This window comes from Artemia sp. Qi Xiang Cuo, chromosome 12 (assembly GCF_049724085.1).
Source record: "Artemia sp. Qi Xiang Cuo chromosome 12, ASM4972408v1, whole genome shotgun sequence".
NCBI classification, from domain to species: domain Eukaryota; kingdom Metazoa; phylum Arthropoda; class Branchiopoda; order Anostraca; family Artemiidae; genus Artemia; species Artemia sp. Qi Xiang Cuo.
The window spans coordinates 34,090,907-34,116,933 of record NC_142805.1 but is presented as its reverse complement, the minus strand read 5'-3'; the positions used below and the strand labels follow the sequence as shown (position 1 = coordinate 34,116,933).

General features: G+C 33.6%; 1 protein-coding gene across 1 annotated transcript in view; it reads left to right on the top strand.

Moving 5' to 3' along the window:
* Hira (histone cell cycle regulator-like protein) overlaps nt 1–26,027 on the top strand; it is a 127,366-nt gene that overhangs the window by 58,558 nt on the left and 42,781 nt on the right. Inside the window, exons 5-7 of the mRNA XM_089098002.1 lie at nt 17,796–17,963; nt 20,188–20,344; nt 22,902–23,029. Of these exons, the coding sequence (XP_088954128.1) occupies nt 17,796–17,963; nt 20,188–20,344; nt 22,902–23,029 (453 nt within the window). The remainder of the gene's footprint in view (nt 1–17,795; nt 17,964–20,187; nt 20,345–22,901; nt 23,030–26,027) is intronic.

Here is a 26,027-nt window from a genome sequence, read left to right as displayed (position 1 = left end):
AATGTCCCAATTGTGCAAGCTTCTGTTGATTCTTCCCGGTATTACGACACTGCCGTCATTGGAGATGATACTGATCTTTTGGTTCTATTGTGTTATCATGGTGACCTATCAAGCAAGAAACTATTCTCTGCACCTGAGCCAAAGTCGGACAAAGATCCCCGAATATGGGATATTCACAAATTGAAAGAGAAGCTGGCCCAAGAGACATGTCATCTGTTTCTTTTTGCTCACGTAATTTTAGGCTTTGACTCTACTTCACGGATCCACACTGTGGGAAAAGGCCTTACTCTGAAGAAGCTAATGGTAGATGCCGATTTTCGTACATCAGCTGCAGTTTTTATGATGAAATCAGCTTCGAAGGAGGAAGTAAGGATTGCTGAAGAAGACGCTCTGCTCATGATATGTGGCTCATCAAAAGGGGGGAATCTGAATGAACTCCGCGGGGAAGTTTTTAAAAAGAAGGTGACCACTGCTAGCACGTTCGTCTACCTAGAACAGTTACCATCAACTTCTAATTCGGCTAAATTCCACAGTTACAGGGTTTTCTACCAAGTTCAGGTATGGAGTAGAGATCCTGATTCTGAAATTAAAGCCGAAAACTTGGTTAGGAAAAATATAGATGACCTCTTGTATCCATTGACTACTGACGTCCCACCAGCCCCTCGTCTGCTTTTGAAAATCATGAAGTACTCCTCTCAACTGGAATGTAGCTCAACGAGGTATAGCTACTTTAGAAACGGCTTTGCTTGCCCTGCAGCGTAAAAAACGAGCACATGGAGAGCATGTTCTAACTCTCTTATAATTGAAACATATGATGATGAGAAGAACGTTGAAGCTTAGATATCTGAATTGAAAGAATAAGTTGTGAATACTATTCGGTGTTCGATTCTATCTTTCAAATGTTCATGAAGTTGATTCGAGAATTTTACCAGTTATGAATACTAGTCAGTGTGTTCATAGTAGTTTATTCTAAGAGGGGTTTTAAATGGCGGCCACTGAAAACTAGTTTCATAGATGATTTCACTTTTCTAATATTTTTCATGTTTTAATAAACATCTTGTAATCACTTTTTTAGGCCGTACCATGTGATGATAGAGCCAGCGACGATCAGGTTCAGCCTAACTAATTATTAGATTTCAAAACCGAAAATTTAGCCAGCGAAGCATGGTCTGGTGAAAAAAACTGGGGGTGACGACGACGAGAAGTGTAAAAATCTCATATTGATCATTAAGAAATGGCGTACTCCAAATTTGACTCGATTTTCGTACTCATCTCGTCTTTTTACATCAGAATAATAATTCAGTTGAATAAAAAAAAACAGTTACTGGAAATTTTTTTTTTTTGGAAAGTGAGAAAACTGACACGATACGCAAAAAAAAACAAAAAAAAACTAGTTTTGCGTCGATCTAGAATGTACAACTTTGGATATATTGTTCGGCTTCTTTTTTTTCTCTACAACATGGTGTAAAAATCATTCTGTTGCAATTTATTTTTTACCAACAATCGACGAATTGGTTGACAATAAGTGCTAAAAGAAACATGTCGAATGAAAATGAAAAAGTTTATATTGATGAATATGAAGTGGGTTTTCTAGTATATATAACATCAGGTTAATTTGATTTTTGGGCTCAGCTCATCATTTTGTGTCAGAATTGTTGCCTTCTGATAGTATGGTGAAAAAGAGGTCACAACGATGAGAAAGGTAAAATCACATATGGATGATTATGAAGCTTTTTTCTGGTACATTGTACATCAAATTTGCTTTCATTTTCGGGCCCAGCTCTTCATTTTACATCGGGACGGTACTATATATACAGAAAAACGAAAATTTACCGACAATTCTTCTTTTTAAGAAAAACCTGAAAAAATTGACACGAAAAGTTAAAAAAAGTAGTTTTGCGTCGACCTAGAATGTACAACTTTGGATATGTTGTTCAGCTTTTTTTTTTTCTCTCTTTACAGCGTGGTGTAAAAATCATTTCTATTGCAATTTCTTCGGGGTCAAACTTTAGTTTGCCTGCACTATAACCATGTAGTCATATCCCCCTAAAAAGTTTAAGTTTTGTACTGAATATTAATTTAAAATAAACCAAAGGTGAAAATGAACTAACTGATCATGTAGATCACAATCTTCTCAGTTATCGTTTAAAAAAAAAAGGAAAAATTTAACCCTAACAACTTTATTGTTGTTTCTATGTTATTATTTGGTTTGACTCATTCAAGGTTTAAGAGTAGGTTGTCGTTGTTATTTGACTTATAATATCTTTTAGGGCTTAAAATTCTCTCTCTGGCAATTGCCGATTTTCCTTCATCGACATCTCTTTTGCATCAGTTTCCAAAGCTAATCCTTTGGACGGTGCCAACGAACTTTTGCAACAGAAAAACTTCCTTATATATCTTGTGTTTTCTTCACTGTGTTCGAAACATATTTGTTCGCTCTCCTTTTTGCTAGCCGTTATTGTGTAGTATCGTTATGTTTCCTAAATCTTCTTTGTTGAGGATAAGCTTGAATTGTTTCCTTGGCAAAAGTGGATGTAACAAGGGCCTCTTTCAAAGCTTTAAATGAGGTCGAGTAGTATAAAGAACATCTTGGAGAAATCCTTGCCTCTCTTGGGTCTACTCAGTTGCCTCAGTGGCATTAAAGAGAAATGAATAAAGCAAAGCGAGTTCGCTTATTTTTCATCTTGGGAAAATAAACCTTCCTTTGTCTTTGGAAGAACAACTATAAAGTAGCAAAATGCAACTCATCACATTTTAGTCACATAAATAAAAAGTGAGAAGAAAGTTGAGTAAAATATAAAATAGAATCATTTAAGTAGAGTAGAAAATAGAAATAAACTTAGATGTTTTTTTTTCAGCCAACGAGCGCTTTTAAAGATTGATATGGTTGTCTCTGGATAGCAATAGAGGTTGATCACCTCTTTTAAAAAAGCTCTTAACAAAAATTAAGAAAAATGTGAAATATAATCGTTTTTGAATAAAATAGAATTTTATTTTTAAACAATCGTTTGGATTTTTAAGCCAACGAGTACTATTAAGGTTAATTTTCGTATTTTTTGTCGCAATGTTATTCTTTAATCGCAATTGCAGAATACCTAAACATCTTCCTGTTACTGAGAAATACTTCATACCAACAGATTGCGAACTATAGCTTCATTTTAAGGGATTTTTGGCGCGATTTTATATATGATTGTTCTGAATGAAATAGAGGAAAAAAAATTGATTTCATATATATATATATATATATATATATATATATATGAAATCAATTTTTTTTTTCCTCTATTTCATTCAGAACAATCATATATAAAATCGCGCCAAAAATCCCTTATATATATATATATCCCTATATCCCTATATATATATATATATATATATATATATATATATATATATATATATATATATATATATATATATATATATATATATACACACACACATATATATATATATATATATATATATATATATATATATATATATATATATATATATATATATATATATATATATATATATATATATATATATATATATATATATATATATATATATATATATATATATATACAGTTCATACTACAGACAAAAATCTACAGTTCATTTTGCCGATGCATAGGATTCTTTAATAATAACCTTCAAATATGGCAAAATATAAAAAGGTATTGAATTCATTTTTGAATTCATTTTTGTTTATTTTCTAATCATTTTATGAGTCAGCCGAATCTATATAGTGTTTTTTTGCCATTATTTTTTGGTTTTTAATATCTCATGATTCGGCCGTATACTCAAATCCATTGTTCATTTGTTGAAATATTATCTTTTATTGTAGTTATCTTTACTCCAGGGAAATTAGCAAAAGGTAATAGCTTTAGATCATGGAAAATCGTAAAAAGGAAAAATTTGGACTGTTGCAGAGTAAACATGATTATGAATAAGACCATTAAAGAGCTTGAAAATCGTAAAAATAAAAGGTAATACTGATGAGAAGAAAAGTTGTTATGATATAATTTTGTCAACTGACAAACATATTTTGTCAGTTATAAAATAAGGAATCTGTAAGCGTAAATACATTTCGATTGTTATAAAGAAGGTACCAAATGCGATAATCATAAAGTATTTTTACGCATATGTACATATATAAGGTAAAGGTATCTCATGCACATATAAAAAAAATTAAAGAAGGTACCAGATGCGATAATCATAAAGTATTTTTACACATATATACATATATAAAGTAAAGGTATATCATGCACATGTAAGCCTATCATGCTATATCATATATAAATCATAAGGTGCATGTAAAATCGAACAATTCATGGTAACAAACTGTAAGTAAGAAAAGACTCGTGTCAGTAAGTAATCGAAGCTCTGAAGAAATGTTTGATGGAAATCAAACCATTAAATTTAGCATATCAGCGAACCATACTGCGGAAGTTTGAAGCTCTTATATTAACAAATTGTAAAAATTTGAATTTTTTCCAGAAGAAAGATCACGGATGGGTGTTTCTTTTTGTTTTTGTTTTTTTTTTCCCAGGGGTGATCGTATCGAACCCATGATTCTAGGAGATCGGGAGAGGGCTGGTTCGAACGGAATTAAAAGTTCTAGTGCCTTTTTTAAGTGCTCAAAAATATTTTGGTGCTGTAAAGCGGCGGCCGTTCTATGGCACCAAACTACGCTTTTGCCCCAAAGAGGACCAAGTTACCATCTATTTAAACTGAGAAAGGCAATGGATTTAAACGTATCAAACGACTATATTTTGAGCTTCCTACTCATAGAGGAAGTAATGGCACACGGTGGCGCATTTGTTCTTGAAAAATCACTTAGTCCCCATAAGACACATGGTTAATATAGATATTTATCTTAATGCTTGATTTAAATAAGTTGATCTGCTTGATTTATCATGAAATTATGTTCAGGGGTATATAATTGGTGCCTGGCGTTTACCCTCACGGTGATTACCCCCCCCCTCCCATGCGTTGAAAATACCTCCATGGAAAATCCCCCCCCCCCGCTGTGGAAATAAGGCTTTCAAAATTTGAGAATTTTATTTAAACTTTATTTCCGTAGGGGGAAGGAGTTTTGGTATTTGTGTATAATGGGCCACTCATTCAAGGTTACACTGAGTGAAGCTCAAGAACAAACCGGTTTCATCGTTAGTTTTTTTTTTTTAGCTTAGCGCAAGACAAAGACAAGTGACAGAATATATGGGGAATATATAATTTGGGCCATGTATTTGCACATAAGGGGGGGGGGTTAAATTATTTGGACAGTTTTAAGTCAGAAAAAAATTTTTTCTAGGTATATGGCCACTAAAAAAATACAGAATAATAGTGAGGTATCTGGAAGTTCTGTTAACTAAAAAAAAAAAAATCCCAGTATAAAGTAAATGTAATGCTTCTTGAAGTGTTTTTTTCCAAGTTTGTGTTTTTTTTGTTTTTTTTTTCAACGACCGTTTTTCCAAGTATTAAGCACTATTATTAGGTTAATGTAGTGTTTCATTTAATTGTTTTATGATGATCCCGCATCAAAGTTTATGTTATTTGTGTCTTTCATTTATGTTATTAATTAAAAAAAACTTTTCCGCAAAATAAGTTTTAAAAGAAAAGTAAAGAACTCCATAAAACCAAAACGAGCAAAAATAAAATAAAATAATCGACCAAGCGTGAAACTACCACAAATCAGCATCGATATATAAATGAAACTCAAAAGGAACAGAAATCATAGGCAGCGCGCTAGCGCTGCCTAAGTAAACAACGATGTGGGCACAATGTGTTTTTTTTTCTCCATACCCGGGCGCTTCGTATCGAAAGATTCGTCGCAGAAACTTCGAAAAGGCTCATTCGATTGGAAATTGGAGTGGCTAGTGCCCTTTTTAATAGTCGAAAGTGATTGGAGGAAAACTATCCCCCCCCCTACGCCCATCATTCCCCCAAACACATCCAATCAAAATTTTGAGATAGCCATTTTGATCAGCGTAGTTTATTCCCAGATAGAAAATATGTTTTTGAGAAGGACACTCCCCCACAACCCTGAGGACAAGGGTTTTAAGTAAAGCCCTGGGGGCATATAAGGTATTTATAGAAGGCGTTGTCGTAGAAACTTCAAAAAAGGCTCATTCGATTTTAACTTCAAAGGGCTAGTACCCTTTTTAATAGTCGAAAGTGATTGGAGGGCAACTAGCCCTCCCCCACGCCCATAATTCCCCCAAACACATCCAATCAAAATTTTGAGATAGCCATTTTGTTCAACGTAGTTGATTTCCAGATAGAAAATATCTTTGAGGAGGACACTCCCCCACAACCCTCGGGGCAAGGGTATTAAGTTATGCCCTGGGGGTATATAAGGTTTTTATAGAAGGCGTTGTCGTAGAAACTTCAAAACAGGCTCATTCGATAGGAAATTTAAAGGGCTAGTGCCCTTTTTAATAGTCGAAAGTAATTGGAGGGCAACAAGCCCCCCTCAAGCCCCACCTTCGCCAAAATACATCCAATCAAAATTTTAAGATAGCCAGTTTGTTCAGCGTAGTTGTTTTCCAGAAAGAAAATATGTTTTTGAGGAGGACACTCCCTCACAACCCTCAAGGCAAGAGTTTTAAGTTATGGCCTGGGGGCATATAAGGTTTTTATAGAAGGCGTTGTCGTAGAAACTTCAAAACAGGCTCATTCGGTTGGAAATTCAAAGAGCTAGTACCCTTTTTAATAGTCGAAAGTGATTTTAGGGCAACTACCCCCCCCCCCCCCCAAACACATCCAATCAAAATTTTGAGACAGCCATTTTGTTCAGCGTACTTGATTTCCAGATAGAAAATATGTTTTTGAGGAGGACACTCCCCCATAACCATCAGGGCAAGGGTTTTAAGTTATTCAACGCAGTTGAAAGTTTTGGAAATTAGGTCTTTAAGGATGACAACCCATCCCCCCACAATCTTCAGGGCAAGAATTTTAAGTTATGCCTTGGGAACATGTAAGTTTTTTATTGAAAGCGATGTTGTAAAAACATCCAAACGGGCTCATTCAATTGGAAATTGAAAGGGCTATTGCCCTTTTAATAGTCGAAAGTGATTGAAGGGCAACTAACCCACCTCTCACACCCACCATTTCCCCAAACACATCCAATAAAAATTTTGATGTATCCATTTTGTTCAACGTATTCGAAAGTTCTCGAAATTAGGTCTTTGATAACCCCATGATAACCCCATCGGAGCTTTCAGTGCAAGGGTTGTAAGTTATACCCTGGGGGCATATAAGGTTTACATAGAAAGTTGTTGTAGAAATTTCAAAAGGGGCTCATTTGATTGGAAATAGAAATTGCCCTTTTTAATGGTCGAAAGTGAGTGGAGAGTAGTTAACCCCCCACTTACGCCCACCATTTCCCCAAACACATTCAATCAAAGTTTAGAGATAGCCATTTTGTTCAACGTAGTTGAAAGTTCTGGAAATTATTCATTTAAGGTTGATAAATTCCCCAGAGTCCCAGGGGCGAAGGTTGTAAGTTATACCCTGGGTGTATATAAAGTTTTTTATGATAGAGTTGTCGTAAAAACTTCAAAAGGAGCTCATTCAATTGGAAATTTTGAGGGCTAGTGCTCTTTTTAATATTTGAGTGATTGGATCGTAACTAACCCTTCCCTCACACCCACCCGTCCCCCAAACACATCCCATCAAAATTTTCAACCAGCCATTTTGTTCAACGTAGTAGAAAGCTCTGAAAATCAGGTCTGTGAGGATGACACCCCCCCCCATCCCTCACGGCGAGGGTTGTAAGTTATCCCCTGGGGCATATAAAGTTTTTATTGAAAGTGCTGTCGTAGAAACTTCAAAACGGCTCATTTGATTGGAAATTGAAAGGGCTAGTGCCCTTTTTAATAGTTGAAAATTATTGGAGAAAGACTAACGCCCCTCTCACGCCCACCATTTCCCAAAACTCATCCAATCAAAATTTTGAGATACCCATTTTATTTAACATAATTGAAATTTCTGGAAATTAGGTCTTAGAGGATGACAACCACCCTCACAGCCCCTAGGGTAAGAGTTGTAATTTATAAATAATTTCTGAGACCACACTGGCTAATCATGATAAAACATAAAATCGTGAAGAAAGGTAGAAAACGAGGACAATTAACAGCCAGTGAACAGCCAGTTTTCACTGGCTGTTAATTGTCCTCGTTTCCTTTCTTCACGATTTTTTGTTTATGTTGTAATTTATGCCCTGGGGGCATATAAGGTGTTTATAGGAAGTGTTGTCGTAGAAACTCAAAGAGAGCTCATTCGATTGGAAATCGAAAGGCTTAGTGCCCTTTTTAATAGTTGAAAGTGATTTGAAGACTTGACATTTTTATAGTAAAGATCGATGTGGGTATAATGTATTTTTTTTTTTTTTTTTTTTTTGTTTATACCAGGGCACTTCTTATCGAAGGAGTTGTCGTAGGAACTTCGAAAAGGGCTCATTCGATTGAAAATAGAAAGGACTAGTGCCCTTTTTAATAGTCGAAAGTGATTGGAGGAAAACTAATTCCCTTCTCACGCCCACCCTCCCATTTGACTTTATGTTTAAAAACTAAATGTTGCCATAAGATTAAATCAAAATTCACTGTGTTAAAGCTAATTCCCAATAAGGTATCTCAGCAGTATCCCAAGAACGACTGAGGGTTTTATGTTCAAACTTTTGGGGCTGCTTCTGCTCTTAAAATTTAACCAAATCAAAATAGGGTAAGTGTATCCAAGCTAACAAAGAAAGTAAACCGATTTTCTTGCGGTTGGTATCAAGTTTTCCATTTCAGGTCAACTTGACGAGGCATGGAACTAAATTAAAACCTTCTATTTGTGTCCAGATTTTTAAGAGGGTGTATGTTGTTAAAAATTGCTGAAAATTTTCCCCCAGCATACAAATAGCAGGCCAACTATAAATCTTTTAAAAAACGAAAAGATTTAAAGTATTATTTTCTTTTTCTCTGAAAAGACTATGTCAATATAAAACGAACAGAAATTAATTAAAAAGAACTTTTTCCACAAAATAAGTTTTTCAAAGAAAGTAAAGAATTCCATTAAACAAAAATTAGCAAAAATAAAATCAAATAATCTACCAAGCGTGAAACTACCACAAATCAGCATCGATAATTAAATGAAACCCAAAACGAACAGAAATTACAATAAATAACCGAGTCAAACTCAAAACTAGCAGAAATTAACATAAGTTGGGCTCAAAACCCCTATGCCTTCCCAAGGCCAGATCATAATTTGAACTTTACTGAAAAAAATAAAAATGAATGTGCATTGTCAGTTTAATATACATATACTGATGTTTAGTAATCAAAATGTTAATATTATTTGGTTTATAAAAGTTATAAAAGTAAAAACATTTATATTTTTTTTTTCAGTAAAGTGCAAATTATGATCTGGCCTTGGGAAGGCATAGGGGTTCGACGTAACGTACTTTATCACATCTCATGTGAACGAAATTTGTTCAATAAGCACTCCAGGCTCCTCCAGTTCAACTTGTAGTGAGCATTTTAGTGCAGTAGCAATTCTTTGGTACAAAGAGGAGATGGCCTTCGAAAAGCTTGAAGGGGAGACTGTAATCTCTGGTGCTTTTGGTGGATCAGCTACCCTAATCAGTTGTGTGAATATGGCTAATGGTGTTTCTCAGAAGACCAGAAACTCTAAACCTCCACATGATCATACATAAAGAAAAGGAGGCTGCCTTATCAGATAAATGTGTGAGAGCGATGATACAGAACAGTATGAAAATGATGATGTGATTTGGCGTCAATTCAATTTATATCTGGCCTTGGCAGCCCATGCCAGAAGATGATCCTGTCCTAGTTGATGCAATGAATGAAACCTTTACCTTCTGAGAAATATATTCTATTCAACTGTCATGGATTGCAGCTTTGGCAAGAAACGTTATATCGTTGCCGGTAACAAGTGCCGGAGCAGAAAGGGTTTTCAGGACTAATTGTCGCTGCTATACGTTCTATGTTGGCTCCACATCGTATTAACAAGCTAAATTTATACATGATAGCTGCAAGCTCGTCAAAGCTTTAAAGGAAAGTGCTAGAGTTTATTTCTAGCTAATTGTTTTGAATTTTTATTTCTGGTTCCTTAAACAGCCTGAGAATAGACAAAGTAGGGAATTTAAAACTTCAAATTAAATTCTGAAATTTAAAGCCAGAATTAAAAATTTAATAATATATTAATAATATATTCAATACTGTAATTATAGAGAATGATTTTCTTTATAAGATGTTGCTTCTTTTCATATAAAAGCTTTTCTTTACAAAATGTTGCTTCTTTTTCTTCTTATACGTGGGAACGAACTGTTCTTTAAAAAAAGATATGCTAACTTTCTGAAAATTGGCTATCTAAAAAAAAAAAAAAGAAGAAAAATCAAATATTAAATCCTATACGCTGAAGTAAAACTTAGATCGTTTGATATGATTACCCGCCATGTTCAAATACGTCCACGACTACAGTACCTTAATTGCTGAGATGGGAAGGACAAAAAAAAAGCTCTTTCATTTATTTAATTTAAAACTTTTATTTTATCACTTGAGAGGATTTAATCTTGAAGCGATGATAAATAATCGCTTCTGTACCGTAGAGAGTGAGGGGTTGAGGGGTAGGGTAGTCAAAGAAGTGGAATGCAGGTTGCAAGACGAGGAAATTCGAACATAAAATAAGATATACACATCAGATTCCATTTATGTTTTTCAAATTAGCCATAAATTTATGGAGTAAGTAAATTTGTTTAATTCAAGTTTTAGAGCTTAATTTGAACTAAATTTTAAATTAGCTATTTTGTCGGATTCATTCAATTGTAAGGCAATATAAGGTGTCGCTGTTGAGGAAGTTAAGAATGTTTTTGAAAAGTTAAGATTGATATCTCGTCCTTATTTTGTCCGAGGTTTGGTCATACTAATGAAGCTAAAAAGAAATTGTGGACCGAATTCTGATATAAACTGACACTGAATAAGTTTCTAAAACTTTTTTAAAACTAGCCCCCCCCCCCCACCAAAAAAACTAAAAATAGAACAAACGCCTATAATTTTTCGGCGGTGCGCCGCCAAAAAATCTCTATGGCACCGGCGGAGCGCTGCCACCGGCGTAATCTTATCCGCTGCCGCCAATTTTTTTTTCAGCGTTGCTTCAGGGTCTATAAACCGCGTAAACTTGAGTAGTGTTTTATAATAAACAAATACCAAAATTCCTTCCCCCTACGGAAATTAAAAAGATAAAACTCAAATAAAATTCTCAAATTTTGAAAGCCTTATTTTCCAGGTGGGGGATTTTCCAGAGGGTAAACGCCTAGAACTGTATAATTAAACATCAGTTATTACGAAGGAGGGGTGGTAGAAATTGATCGAAGATTTAATTGCAATTGCAAGTTTACATTAACAATTAAGGACGTTGCTTACTAATTTACTTATTTATATTTACTTCTTTTAATTTACTATTTATACATACAATTTAACAGCTAGAAATCGGTGGTTTATGGGGCCGGTAGCCCACTTCCTATCTTGTTTAGGCCTGGGCATTATTTGAAATTAATTAAAAAAAAGTTTCTGAAAAATAAGTTTTTTAAAGAAAAATAAAGGCCATTTTAAACTTAAGCTCAGCAGATAAAAATACCTGTTAAAATTCAAATTCGAAACGACCAGAAATTACTATTAAAGAATAAATGACACCCAAACTAAATAGAAAATAAATTCACACCCCTAGCGAAAAAAATATAAAGAGTAACTGTATAAGTGAATAGTTAGGAATCAAAGTGATCATTGTTTAGGCTTCATATGAAAATCCATTTTAAAACTAAAACGGATGTTTCGCTATTAATACATAAATGAAACATAAAGTGGAGAGAAATTAAACAACAGCCAATACTGACAAACGTAAAATTCATGTTAATGCAAATGAAGGAACAAATCTAAAAACGAGTGAGACTTAAATTGAATATGCAAATCAAGTTTGAATCGAATAAAAATAACTACAAACAAGAGTTTGGATATCGCCTCACTGTAGAAGCCTAAAATCTACTGCGTCATTGGCCCTTTACTGAAAACAATTCTTTCATTAATTAAGATTTTAGTGAATAAATATCAGCATATGTATATTGAATTGACAATGCATATATTTTTTCAGTAAACCGATTTGGTTTTTTTTTCATTGAAGTACAAATTATATCCTGTCTTTTAGAAAGCATAGGGGTTTTGAATATTACTCATATTAATTTATGCTCGTTTTGAGTTTGACTCTAATATTTATTTTAATATTTGTTCGTTTTGGGTTTCATTTATTTATTGATACTGATTTGGGGTAGTTGTATGCTTGGTAGATTATATGATAGTCCGGACGCCAGGCGTTGAAAGTGTGAATCATACCACGACGGAATGGGGCTGCTACAAGAATTAGCCTACCCTCCCCCCCCCCTAAATTTACCATGCGAATTCAAAAATAACCATGGTACTTGCTTGCGAGTGGTTTGAACACTTCGAAACTTGACATTTTATTATATTTTGGTATTTCATGCAAGAAATTGCATGTTCCACAAAGTTTGAGGTGCAGTTTTCCGCTCAAATAGAAATGCTTAGAAGCCATAGAATGTTTTCATAACAAACCAGCACGATTAGTTAGAAAAAATGGCAAAACTATATGAGTCTTGAAGAGTCTTGGAAAGTATAAACAAAATCAAATTGAATATTATATATATAATGATATTAATTGTTGAAAGATCGATCAGTTCAAGATTTTTTTTTCACTGTAATTTTATTTTCATTTTCAATGCTGTAAGAACTGGAAAATAATAAATTTGTAATATACGAGGAATTCGTTTTAAGTGAAGCGCCAATGACGCAGAAGGCTTTAGGTTTTTACAGTTAAAGAAGGGGGCAGTATCCAAATTTTGTTTGTAGTGAAACTATATTTGTCTTGACTAATCTTGAAAAGAACTAATAAATTAAACTGAATATTTGATGCATAATGATATTAATTGCTAAAAGCTCATCAGTTCAAATTTTTACTGTAATTTTGATATTTATTTTCAATATTTAGTGCAAAAGAAAACATTTGTAATATAATTCGTTTTCAGTAAAGCGCCAATGACGCAGTATGTCTTAGGTTTCTACAGTGAGGCGATACCCAAACTCTTGTTTGTAGTTATTTTTATTTTATTCAAGCTTGATTTGCATATTCAATTTAAGTTTGACTCGTTTTAAGATTTATTTATTCATTTACATTAATATATATTGTATGTTTGTTCGTATTGATTGTTATTTAATTTCTTGTCTTTTTAAGTTTAATTTATTATTTAATAGCAAAATATTTGTTTTCTTTTTAAGATGGATATTCTGATTTACGCTTAGCAATACACTCTTTAAGGTACATTTATTCATTTATACTATTATTTATTGTATGTTTTTTGCTGTGATTTTATATTTAATTTCTATTGTTTTGGGTTTCATTCATTCTTTCATAGTAATTTCTGGTCGTGTTTAGTTATAATTTTAACATTTAATTGTATCTCCTGAGCTTAAGTTTAAAATGGCCTTTACTTTTCTTTGAAAACTTATTTTCGGAAATTTTTTTTAATTAATTTTTTTTCGTTTTTGATTGCAAAAATTTTCAAGTTTTTATGGCAGGGGGGGGGGCTTGCGGTCCGATTATTCTTGACTTTAAAAAACGGATCTAGAACTTTCAGTTTAAATCGAATGATGTTTTTTTTCAAAGTCTATACGATTACCTCTTTGATAAAACCCTTATCTATGAACAATAGACAGCTTGCATAACTTGTGGACAGCGATTGACAACATTGAATGGATTGAAAAAATAGCTCCAATAAGGGGGTTTAGACCATTTCACTTGCTGACACAAAGGGATCACGACTGTTTGGAATTGACCTTAATAGGATTTTGTGTGCCAAAGCAATTTTACATCTTTCTCAGAGTATGTATTTTAACCTTATAATTGGATAATTAGAATAGATTTCCTATGTGTTTTCCCCCTACAAAACCCCTTCCCATAAGTTATAAACCCCTTTAATAAGTTATGCCCCAGGGCATAACTTATAACGCCTACCCCCGGGCCCTGGTGGGCTGGGTCGACACCGGAGTTTCTTGTTATCAGAACTTTGAACTATTTTAACAAAATGTCTATCTCAAAATTTTTATCTGATGCATTTAGGGCGTGGAGGAAGGGGGGGGGGGGGCTAGTCACCCTCCAATCTCTTTTGACTCCTAAAAAGTGAACAATAACTTTCAATTTTCAGTCAAATAAGACCTCACCAAAGTTTATATGAGCATCCCTTCCATAAGAAATAATGGGAAGGATTCGGAGAATCCTTAAATTACAACCCTTGCCCTGAGGGCTGTGGGGGAGTTGTCATCCTCAAAGACATAATTTTCAGAACTTAAAACTACGTTTAATAAAATAGCTATCTCAAAATCTTGATTGGATGTGTTTGGGGAAAAGGTAGGCGTGAGGGGGGGGCTAGTTGCCCTCAAATCACTTTCGACTTTTAAAAAGTGCACTAGCCTTTTAATTTCCAATTGAATGAGCCTGTTTTGAAGTTTCTACGACAATACCTTCTATAAAAACCTTATATGCCCCTAAGGCATAACTTAAAATCATTGCCCTGAGGGTTGTGGGGGACTATCCTCCTAAAAAACATATTTTCTATCCGGAAATCAACTACGCTGAACAAAATGGCTATCTCAAATATTTATTGGATGTGTGTGGGGAAATGATGGGAGTGGGGGGGGGGGCTAGTTGCCCTCCAATCATTTTCGACTATTAAAAAGGGTATTAGCTCTTTAATTTCCAATCGAATGAGCCTGCTTTAAAATTTCTACGACAACGCCTTATGTAAAAATCTTAAATGCCCCCAGGGCATAACTTAAAACCCTTGCCCTGAGGGATGTAGGGGATTTTCCTGAACAAAAACATTTTTTTAAATTATAAAAAAACTACACTAAACAAATACGCCACCTCAAAAATGGGATTTAATTTGTGTGAGGAACGTTGGGGCGTGGGGGGAGGGGGGCTAGTTGCACTCCAATCATGTTTAACTATTAAAAAGGGCACTAGTCTTTTAATTTCCAATTAAATGGGCCTGTTTTGTAGTTTCTAAGACAACGCCTTCTATAAAAACCTTATATGCCCCCAGGGCATAACTTAAAACCCTTTCCCTGAGGGTTTTGGGGGAGTATCCTCCTCAAAAATATATTTTCTATCATGAGAATCAACTACGCTGAACAAAATGGCTATCTCAAAATTTTGATTGGATATGTTTGGGAGAATGATGGGCGTGGGGGGGCCAGTTGCCCTCCAATCATTTTCGACTATTAAAAAGGGCACTAGAACTTTCGATTTCCAATCGAATGAGCCGTATGGCCTTTACTATAGGCAGCGCCACAGCGTTGCCTCTGAAAAGGTCAGCAATTAACTAAAAAACTATTTTTTCAACCGAAAGTAAGGAATCACATTAAAATTTAAAACAAACAGAAATTGTTTATCACCCCAGAAAAAGATGTATGCTTTTAATTTTTTTCAAAAGAGGGGAGGGGAGCTAAATATACATTTTCAGGCTTTGATGTCTAAATTTTCTTGTGGGTGGGGATGTTTATTGGAAAATGTGGCTCCTTTGGAATAGGGGATCAGGTGGTCCACCGAACCCTCTCAACCTCCCCCTCTTTATGCTAAAGTTTTGCAAGTTTTATCCTGAGTCACTTTAAAATACATTAAATATAGCGAGTTGATAGTTTCGGATCTTTGATTTATTTTTGAAACAGTTGAACCAGTAACTTTGTCATTTAAAACAATTAATTTAAAAAACTTTTTCCACAAAATAAGTTTTTCATAAAAAGTAAAAAAAACTCCATTAAACCAAAAATGATCAAAAATAGAATCAAATAATCTACCAAGCAAACAACTACAACAAAGCAATATCAATAATTAAATGACGCCGGGAACAACCAGAAATTATAATAAACAACAGCGTTAACTAAAAACGAGAAGAAATTAATATGAGTAGGGTTCTAAACTCCTATGCTATCTAAAAGTAAGAATATAATTTGTACTTTACTGAAAAAAAAAATCAAATGAATTTGCCAGAAAAAAATGTGCATTGTCAGTTTTATATACAAATGATGATATTTATTCCTTAACATCTTAGTTAATTTTTTATTTCTTAAAGCTATAAAAATGAAAGCACTAAAAAAAATAGACTTATTATCACATCCTTCTTGTTCAAAAACATTCATTCTTGAAATATTCATTGAGGGGTGGAAAGTTTAACTTAAGTGCAAAGAGTGAGGTCTTTACGGTTATAAATAGGATAATTCCTACTTGTTTTAAGTTCTAACGTCAGTTCTCTTCTTCCGTAAGAAATAGCTTGTCTTTTTGTATAATTGTAATCCATGGAGGGAATATGCATAAGAAGAATAAAGCTCATTTATGCAAGTTTAACTGTTCAATAGAGTATCTTTTAGTTGGAAAAGTAAATCTGCCAACCCTTGTTCCTCTTTGATTCTTAATTATTCTTTCAGAAATCACTCTGATCAATTGCATCTTGTCTTTTTGGATTTAGCTTCGAAGCATTTGAGTAACTAACTTCGAATAAGGCAAAGGTATTTGCTAAAAATAAGAACTTTTGCAAAAAATTAAGAATAAAAATAATTCATTCGACATTTAATCTTTTATGTTTTGATTAAGTCCTTCCGTAAATACACTTAGGGATATTTTCCAAACTGAAGACACTGTAAAAAACGAAAAGTCATAGACATGTTATACACCCGATAATTTGTGCATTGAAATCAGGAGGAGTATTTAATATTTCTTTTGACTTTCTTCCACTGCCTATTTTACGACCTTGTTCAAATTAGTATATGAACGAATCAATTGCAGCATTAGCCGTCAGTGGGTTATATTAGCCCTGACATGCTCGACTCGAGATGGGTTGGGCCCAAAATTGTGGCCATCATTGATTATGTATGACCAGCTACATAACATTTTGACCGTGGACTGCAAATGAAAGGGAAAAATAATTGTTTTTTCCTTTTTTCAAAACTGGTTTCTAAGAAATAATTTTGTTTTAATTCCCATTGAATAAAGTAATGTTTTCCATTGCAAGTAATTTGAAACAGACGCACATAAAAAATGGCACAAAAGGTGCCAAAACTTGGTAGTTGTGCTAAACAAAAAAATATCTGATGTTTTCACTACATCTTGACTTCCAAATAGTTTCAACTATCATATAAATGTCCTTATTTATTGCCTGTGTCTTCTGTTCACGGAACTTCGAAGATAAAAAGAACAGAAAATCATTTTTTAAATTAATTGTTTGCGCCTATTCAAACAAAGGCTCTATGGGCCGCTGCACGATTTCTACTGGATTTCGGGGCAAATGTTGTGCATAGTTGTTATGAATTTTTTTCTAAGATTCGATTCTTTATTCTATCTTAGTTTTTTTCATCTTCATAAAAAGATTTTAACTGAGAATTGAATCTCGTAGGTAGTTTATTGAGGCTGGAATTAAACCTCTAAACGCTTCCTAGGCTGTTACATATTGATCCGCCTTGGCAGTAGTTATGTAACTGTTGTGCCGCCAAAGATGCTGCATAACAATTTGTTAAAACATGTTTAGAAAGAAGCCAGAAGAATGGCGTTATTTCTCCAGAACTTCAAAATAGCCAAAGCTGAAGTTATGGCTATTTGGTGAATGATATAGTCAATTATATTTAAATTACTTCATAGTGAGGTGGTGAATTCTTTGAAGAAATTTTTTATTGTATTTTTAGTGTAGTGGAACTACTCCTGTATTAAGATTAGACTGGAGCCCTGAAGGTCAAACTCTTGTTAGCGCTCATGCTATAAATGGCGGGGGTCCAACTGCACAAATAATTGACCGAGATGGATGGAAATTGCAGAGAGATCTAGTTGGCCATAGAAAAGCCGTTACTTGTGTGGTAAAGTAGCTTTTTTCATTTCTGCTCCCACTGGGAGACATGATGAATGAATTTTTTTTTTCTAGGATATGCTGTTCTTTTATTATCAGTGGATGGTATTAACAAATCCATGCTTTTTAATTTTTAAGATATCCTATTCTGTTTCTTTTTAAAGTATAATATTTTCATGGTACAGAATAGGCAATATAAATAAAAGCAAAATGATCACTGATGAACAATCTTTCAACTGTATTAAATCTAAAAACAAATAAAAAACTAAGGATATGAAAACAAGCTAAAATTTTAATAAAGGCAGGGATTAAAATAATAATATAATGTCAAAAATAATAAATATTCGATAAAATTAAATTTTCAGTTATTACTTTTATGGCATTGTTTTCAGTCGTTTTATATTGAATCTGGCGGGGGGGGGGGGGGGCTGAGATCGGTTTTTAAATACGGAATGTATTTATAAATGCGGAAAAAAAATCGGGATTTAATTCAAGAGCATATTCGGAAGCATTTTATGTTCAACAATCACTAATTTTGCCATATCGCTGCTACATAACAAATCACAAATATTATTTTGTGCTGACTTGAAATGTGTTACTTAATTAAGTTCAGTTTTGTATCAAAATTAGCAGCCCTAGAAAATATTGTATTGTCTGCAGATAAGGGGGATGGATGGAATACCGGAAAAAATGTATTTAGTGTATCCGAAAAAACTAGAAGGAAACTTCAGTTTCCAAATGAGAACTTTGTTCTCTACTTCATGCCCTTTGTCCAAATATCGACATTAAAGAAGACCTCAGTTTGACAAAATTAGGAAATTTTATATTGTTACCATTTCGAATCAAATACAGTAGAATATTGGCACAAGACAATCGAGTAAAAATTGTATGTTCTAGTGCTCCTTTTAAGTGAGGAATGAGACTTAACCATAGTAAAGCGCAGGGTCTTCGTTTCGGGGGGGGGGGGTCCCAATAATTTGGAGGAATTTTTTATATAACCCATGCCCCTTGACTATTCGGATGTGACCCCTCTTGCCTCCCTCCCCAATAAAAATGCTTGAGCTGCGCCAATGGTAAAGTTATATTTTTGGCCATGGTAAGCCTCGAAATTGTGATCCTGGCCCTAATGCAGATACGATTCCAGTCTCTGAGGACATAGGCCTATTGCCTTGCAGCGGCACATTTTGCCCTTAAAAATTTACACAATTCAAATAAAATAAAAACAGTTATTGTCGACATAAATTTGAAACCTTATTTCTGAATGATGGACTCGGTTGAGATTAATCTCCATTATTGTATAGTAGGTCAAATTCTTTTCAGGAGAAGATCAAAAGGTCTGTCTATTTGGAGGTCAGGTCAATCCTCAACAAGGACATTTACGCCAAACTTTCTTGTTCTTCATTATGAGTCTTTGTGGTCAAGCTCAATAGGGGGAGGGGGCTGTATTTTACCAGACTTTCCTTCATTTGAAGGACTCCTTTTAGATTTAGAGTTGATGATGGCTGATCAGGGGACATAACCTTCCTCTTATCTCTGCTCTAATTCTGGCACATTTAAGTTTTAAAGGAAGGATTAAACTGTTATGCTTACGTGCCCCGACGGGGTGTCCCCTACAAATTTTGTTATAAGTTTTTACATGGCTTATTTATTTCCGTAAAAAAAAGGCCTAGTTTTGTATAAAGCGTTGTTCAGATGAATGTCTAACTACACAGCCGTCCCTGGACATGGTTATTGGGCAGACTTTGATTCGATATAGGTGTATAGTTAACATGTGAACAGGAGTAACGTTTGCATGTATTTCTAGCTAAAATGATGTTGGATGTATACCAAGCTTGGTTTTAGTCACCATTGGTGCAGGGGCTTCCTTATTAATCTTTTGGTGTCGAAATTGCCGTCAAGAATATCGTGTCGTAGGCTATTGCCACAAAAAAAAAAAAACAAGCTGCAATGTTAAAACAATGGGAAATTAATTTAGGGCAGTGCGAATTTTAATCTTAAATTAATATTTCGGCTCTGTATAGAAGCCGTCCTCAGCGAAGCACACATAAAAATGAGATAGGACTTACTGTAATGTATTGTAATGTAATTTGTTAAATTATTTTTTATTTCTTGTTGTAATGTAATTTTTTTAATTATTTTATATGAAATTTGTGTAGTAAGCGCTGAGTGAGTACTCCCCCAAATCTCTATTTAATGTGAATACTATTCATTACTCTAATTTATTGCCATTTTAGCGATTTAGCTCATGTCTTTATCAAAAAAACAACAAGGTGAATAATGGAAAGCGGATCATTGGCAACACATGTGCCATCGGCTCTAAAGATTTATCTATAAGTGTTTGGCAGAATTTTCTCAAGAGGCCTCTTGTTGTCCTTCGCGACCTTTTTACTGGTAAGTTGAGGAAATCAATTTTGTTCGTATGGAGTTAGTAATTTTTTATTTAACCTTTTAGTGGTACAGTTCAACCATGGGCCCATCTACCACCAAAATTTTATAGGATAAAATTTTATTTATAAAAAATTTTCACAGCATTGATCGCCAAATTTGAATATATATATATATAAAAATATATATATATATATATATATATACATATTCAGCAGGACTGCTCGCAAGTTCAAATGACCAAATTAGCGTTCTTGTCGCATCAACAGATCAAAAGTCATTTTGCATCAAAAAGAATAATGGCTTGAAAAGAGTGTGGAATATTTAATTTTTTTGAATACAAATTGTATTACGAAAAAAAACAAGAGGGTATTGTTTCTAATCTCTCCCAGGTATGTCGTCTATTTGAATCTATTTGTCTAGATTCTTACAGGATTCTGGCACTATATATATATATATATATATATATATATATATATATATATATATATATATATATATATATATATATATATATATATATATATATATATATATATATATATATATATATATATATATATATATATATATATATATATATATATATATATATATATATATATATATATATATATATATATATATATATATATATATATATATATATATTTTTATATATATATATATATATATATATATATATATATATATATATATATATATATATATAAATCACCTGGTCAGCCAATTAAAAGTTCAGGTAGAAGAAAAACTGGTATAATTGCGAAAAAGAATTTATTTTTTATAAAAATATTAATTGATTACACAATTTTTTTTTTGGTTTAGGAAGTTTGATTTTCTTAATTTTTATCATTTTTTTTTTTTTTTTAATTGTGTCAAGGTTCCTCATTTTAGTTTTAGATCTATTGGTTATGAAGCTAGCAATATCTCCAATAATTTTCCCAAGAGTATGCCTATGATTTTCTGTGGGCGGGGTCCCTCCCTATCTACGACATGACTATTTAAAGGTCTTTTGTTTTTTCTTTTTTGTCTGAACCATCGTAAATCTGATCGAAAAACACCTAGAAAATGCTGCAACATTCTTGAATTCAGCAAATCTGACCTTGAAAATTTTCCTAGACTACCAAAAACTTTTTTTTTCAATTTTTCAATCTAAAACCCCCCAGCTTTTGTGAAAAATTAATCTTAGAGACTTTTAAATAAAAACCTCAGTGATGGGAAAGCTCTGATTGCCTATTCAAACAAATTTTTTTCTCTTCAATTTATTCTTTTTTCTCGTTTTAAAAGATGTAGATTCATAGCTTTATATGAATCGTCCTATTCACGAGCTCTTTTTTTAATCTTTAAATAAGGGCTCTCAAGCAGCCTTTTACCTTTCAAGTTCAGTGACGAAAGCATAAAGCGTATTTTTCTAATAACTGCTGTATAAACTGTTTCACAAATTCAATCTCCTTATTTCCCACTCACGAATAAGTATTCACTTCAACAAAGCATCTTTAGAATTTAGATTTTGCCGCTTTAGGGGGAAAGAATGTACTGAAGTTGATTATTGTTTCTACTCCTTTTGAAGTATACGGGGCTTAAGCGCCAATATGAAAGCAGTCTGCTTGTGAATGCTGGCTAATTTGTTTGAAGGGAAATCTTTATAAGTAATTTTGACCGAGTAAAACATTTGTTCTCACCAGATGGGGGTTAACAACGAAAACAAAGTGGAAGTGAAAGGTGGATGTCAAAGCTACAAAATGTATAATAAACATAATTCTTGGAAATATGTAACTGATATAAATACATAAAATATAATATATTAAATAATTTATGTATAATAAATATATAAACATAATATGTAATTATATAAATATATTTTATGCATGTAGAGGAGTCCCATAGTTCTAGGCCAAGTTCTAAGTCCTAAACCTAGATGGCAAAGTTCTTAAGGCAAGAATCCAAAATCGTATATAAAGCAAAACTAGTAAATCAAAACATATCCCCACTAGATGTCTGTCTCTTGAAAAATGTGGTTTATCGTATCAATACTGGGTTTAGGTAGTCAGTAAATACCAAGAATAAATTTGACGTGTTTAAAATGTTATAAGAGTGTATTTATGGACTCGAGTTTTTTAATGCGTTTATCTTAAGGAACCTCCAGCCCTTTGCTTCACTTCTCATTATACAGATTGTAGTTCAAACATATTATACGAGTCTAGTATAGAATAAGCTCCGCTATATAGGATAATTAAAAACGCTTCTGTATATATCCGGGGAGGTAAAAACTAGTTTGTTTGTGGTTTTTTTTTTTTTTCTCTCTCTGTCTGTCTCTCCCTCTCTCTCTCTCTCTTTCTTTCTTTCTTTCTTTCATTTTCCCTCTTTTTTTTTTTTTCTCTCTTTTTTTTTTCTCTATCTTTGTCTCTCTCTCTCTCTCTCTCTCTCTCTCTCTCTCTCTCTCTCTCTCTCTCTCTCTCTCTCTCTCTCTCTCTTTCTCTATCTGTCGCGTACTGGAACCCCCCTTTTTTACCAGAATGGTTCGAATTATCAGTTGATTCCGTGTCTCAAACTTTTTCAGAGCCGGTGCTTGACCTCTCTTGGGACTACACTGGTAGGAGACTTTTGGCCTGTTCCTGGGATGGAACTGTTGCTTTTATGGAATTTGACAAGAAAGAAGTTGGCGAGACCCTTTCAGCAACAGAAAAGGTATTTGTCTGTTTAAGCACTGTTCTATTAATAAACCCTCGTATCCTTATAATTTGGCTCATGCATTCTTCATCGTTTCTGATTTTTTTTTTTTATAATAATAAGGGTTTATTCATCAACCAAAAATGACAAAATCCAGAAGCTAAACTTGTATAGGAGATCACTACCCTATTTGGCCAAAAAAAAAAAAAAGAAAAAAAAACTATCACATAAAATCACTAATAAGCGACTATACCACCCCTATTCATTACTATCTCATCAATTATCAGTATTTAACTTATTTAACCTTGTCCTTCTCAATCCATCAACCAAACACAAAAAAAAAAACATAAGCAAACTAAAGGCAAAAGAGACCGGAGAACTGACTCACTCACCCCCATATACCCTATAACAATGTTCTTTTAATAGACTTCTAAATTCAGAAACATCCGTCACCTTCTTTATATCACCTGGCAGACTATTCCAAGCACGAGGGCTAACATGGTGGATACAAAACATTGACCTAGTTGTCACAGGCTTAGGTAGTCTGAATTCATTCGAACGTCTTAAACTATAAGAATGAAAACTAGAAACAGGCAGAAAAAAAATCTTGAAAGCAATTTGGTAGCATTTTATTCTGATGTTTAAACATAAAAAGAGCATTATGAAACTTAATCAATCCAAAGAGTGGAACAATAAGTAATTCAGCATACCTTGCTCTAACTGAGGAACGCTTATCATCTCCAGTAAGTACTCTTACAGCTTTATTCTGTAATACTCTAATCTGCGATAAATGACCCACAAACGTTGAAGACCAAGCCAATATACAATAAATCAAACACGGATGAATAAGGGAGAAAGAAAACATTCTGAGAACCGGTCTAGGGAAAGCACACTTTAGCTTCCTTATAATTCCCAAATGTCGGGCAACTCTAGCTGAGGATTATTAAAACGGCCTTTGAAATTCAGGCATTCCTCAAATATCACTCCATGAAACTTCATTGCTCTGACACGTTCTATGGCATTCCCATCAAGTTCTAGTTTCTCTATCCAGGGATAGTAATTAACGCTTCTTTCGTAAATAACAAATTGACTTTTCTTATGGTTTAATTTAAGTTTATTAACTCTCATCCATTTCTCTATTTGTTCCATTCCCTTTTTCAGAACTAGTAGAAGTTCTCTTTCTGTCCTCGCAGCAACTGTAAAATGTGTATCGTCAGCAAAACTAGGTATTATAATTCTGTGACCGCGATCCCCTTTATCCGAAATATTTATATCTTCAATGCACCGGTAAATATCATTTATATAAATCAAAAATAAAAGAGGTCCCAAAACTGACCCTTGAGGAATGCCAGCCTTGACTCTCTGCGGGCTAGAAGTCTCACTTTCGATTTGAACAATCTGCATACGTTCATTCAGGAATGATCTAACAAGTTCCAAAAATTTTCCACGGATACCACAATTATCTAACTTCTTTACTAAAATTTCATAATCCACACAATCAAATGCTTTCATTATGTCAAGGAAAACGGATGCCACTTTAAGACCACGATCTAAATGATCATTAACAAATGTCGTCAAGAAGATCATTGCTTGCTCAGTTGACATTCCTTCCCTAAATCCAAACTGACTAGATCGAAAAAAAGACCTAGATTCTAGGAATTTAACCATTCTTACATTTATTAGTCTCTCTATTATTCTAGAAATAACAGGAAGAAGCGAAATAGGCCTATAATTATCTAAATTCCCACTATCACCCCGTTTAAAAAGCGGTTTCACTTTCGCAATCTTCAGACAATCGGGGAAAATACCCGACTTAAAACACTCATTTATTAGCATTACCAACTGACTAGAAACAACAGGATAAATAACACGGAAAGCTTTCACAGTCATGAGATCCGATCCTGCTGGATTACCTACGGTTTTTAAACAAAAGGTGTGCCGCAAAACAGATTATACTACATCAGACTGCTTTCTAGAAAATAAAACACTGGTGTTACGGTTCTCAAATCCTAATGACCTAGAAGAGGTTGTTACCACTACTACTACTAACATCTCACCGCAGCACGAAGCAGTTCCTAAATTTGGGGATAAGCAACTTTTTAAACCCTATTTATTGTCTTTAGCTCTCACTATGATATGGTTGAAATTCGAGAAAAATGTCCAAAAACAAAAATAATGGCTACGTTCAAATTTTCAATGATCTATTATGTATAGTGATTAAGCTAGGAAATTTTACAGATCGGCTGTTTATAAGTGGGCTATAAGAAATTGTTTAGCGCTGATATAAGAACCAAGTTCACCAAAAAACACCAAAGTCTAATAAACATACACTTTCACAGGCATCTTCACCATTGGGACAACAATAATGAATTGCATGACTATTAAGTATAAATTAAATATATAAGCTTAAGGCGTAATTAAAAATTTTTTCTTCTAAGTTTATTTGCATCCTGAGGACTGTTGTGGGAGTACATTTTCTCGCTTGAAGGTTTTGCCTGATTCCTAACTTTAAAAATTGAGTCTAAAGAGTGAATCCAATAACAAGGGATTTAAGTCATACACGGGTTGTTTCTTGTCTCTGGACTACAAAGACCTCCTCTTAAATTGTCTTGCCAATTTTACAGTCCTTGGCGTAATTTTGGATATCAAGAGTAGTATTATAATTTATTTGAACGGCCTATCAATGGCGGAAGGAACATCTTACTTTATCCTTTCAATTAGCTCAGAACAGTAAGGTCACAAAATTTATCATGAATGGAAAATATTCTCGCAGTAGTTTATTCCTATTTTTTGTATCCGCCCGCGGAAAAGTTTGTTAATATACGACCTTTGTTCCGCAGCCAAAGACACTAATGCATTTTCAGAATGTATAAACAATGTCTTCTTTTGAACCACTGGATATATTATGTTCAACGGATTTTCAGTAAAAAAGCCTGGTTGTTTGTAGAGTCTTGGATTAGATATGGTTTTATTAGTATTTATTGTTTGCCTTTTGTGGTTAAATAATAAATTAAAT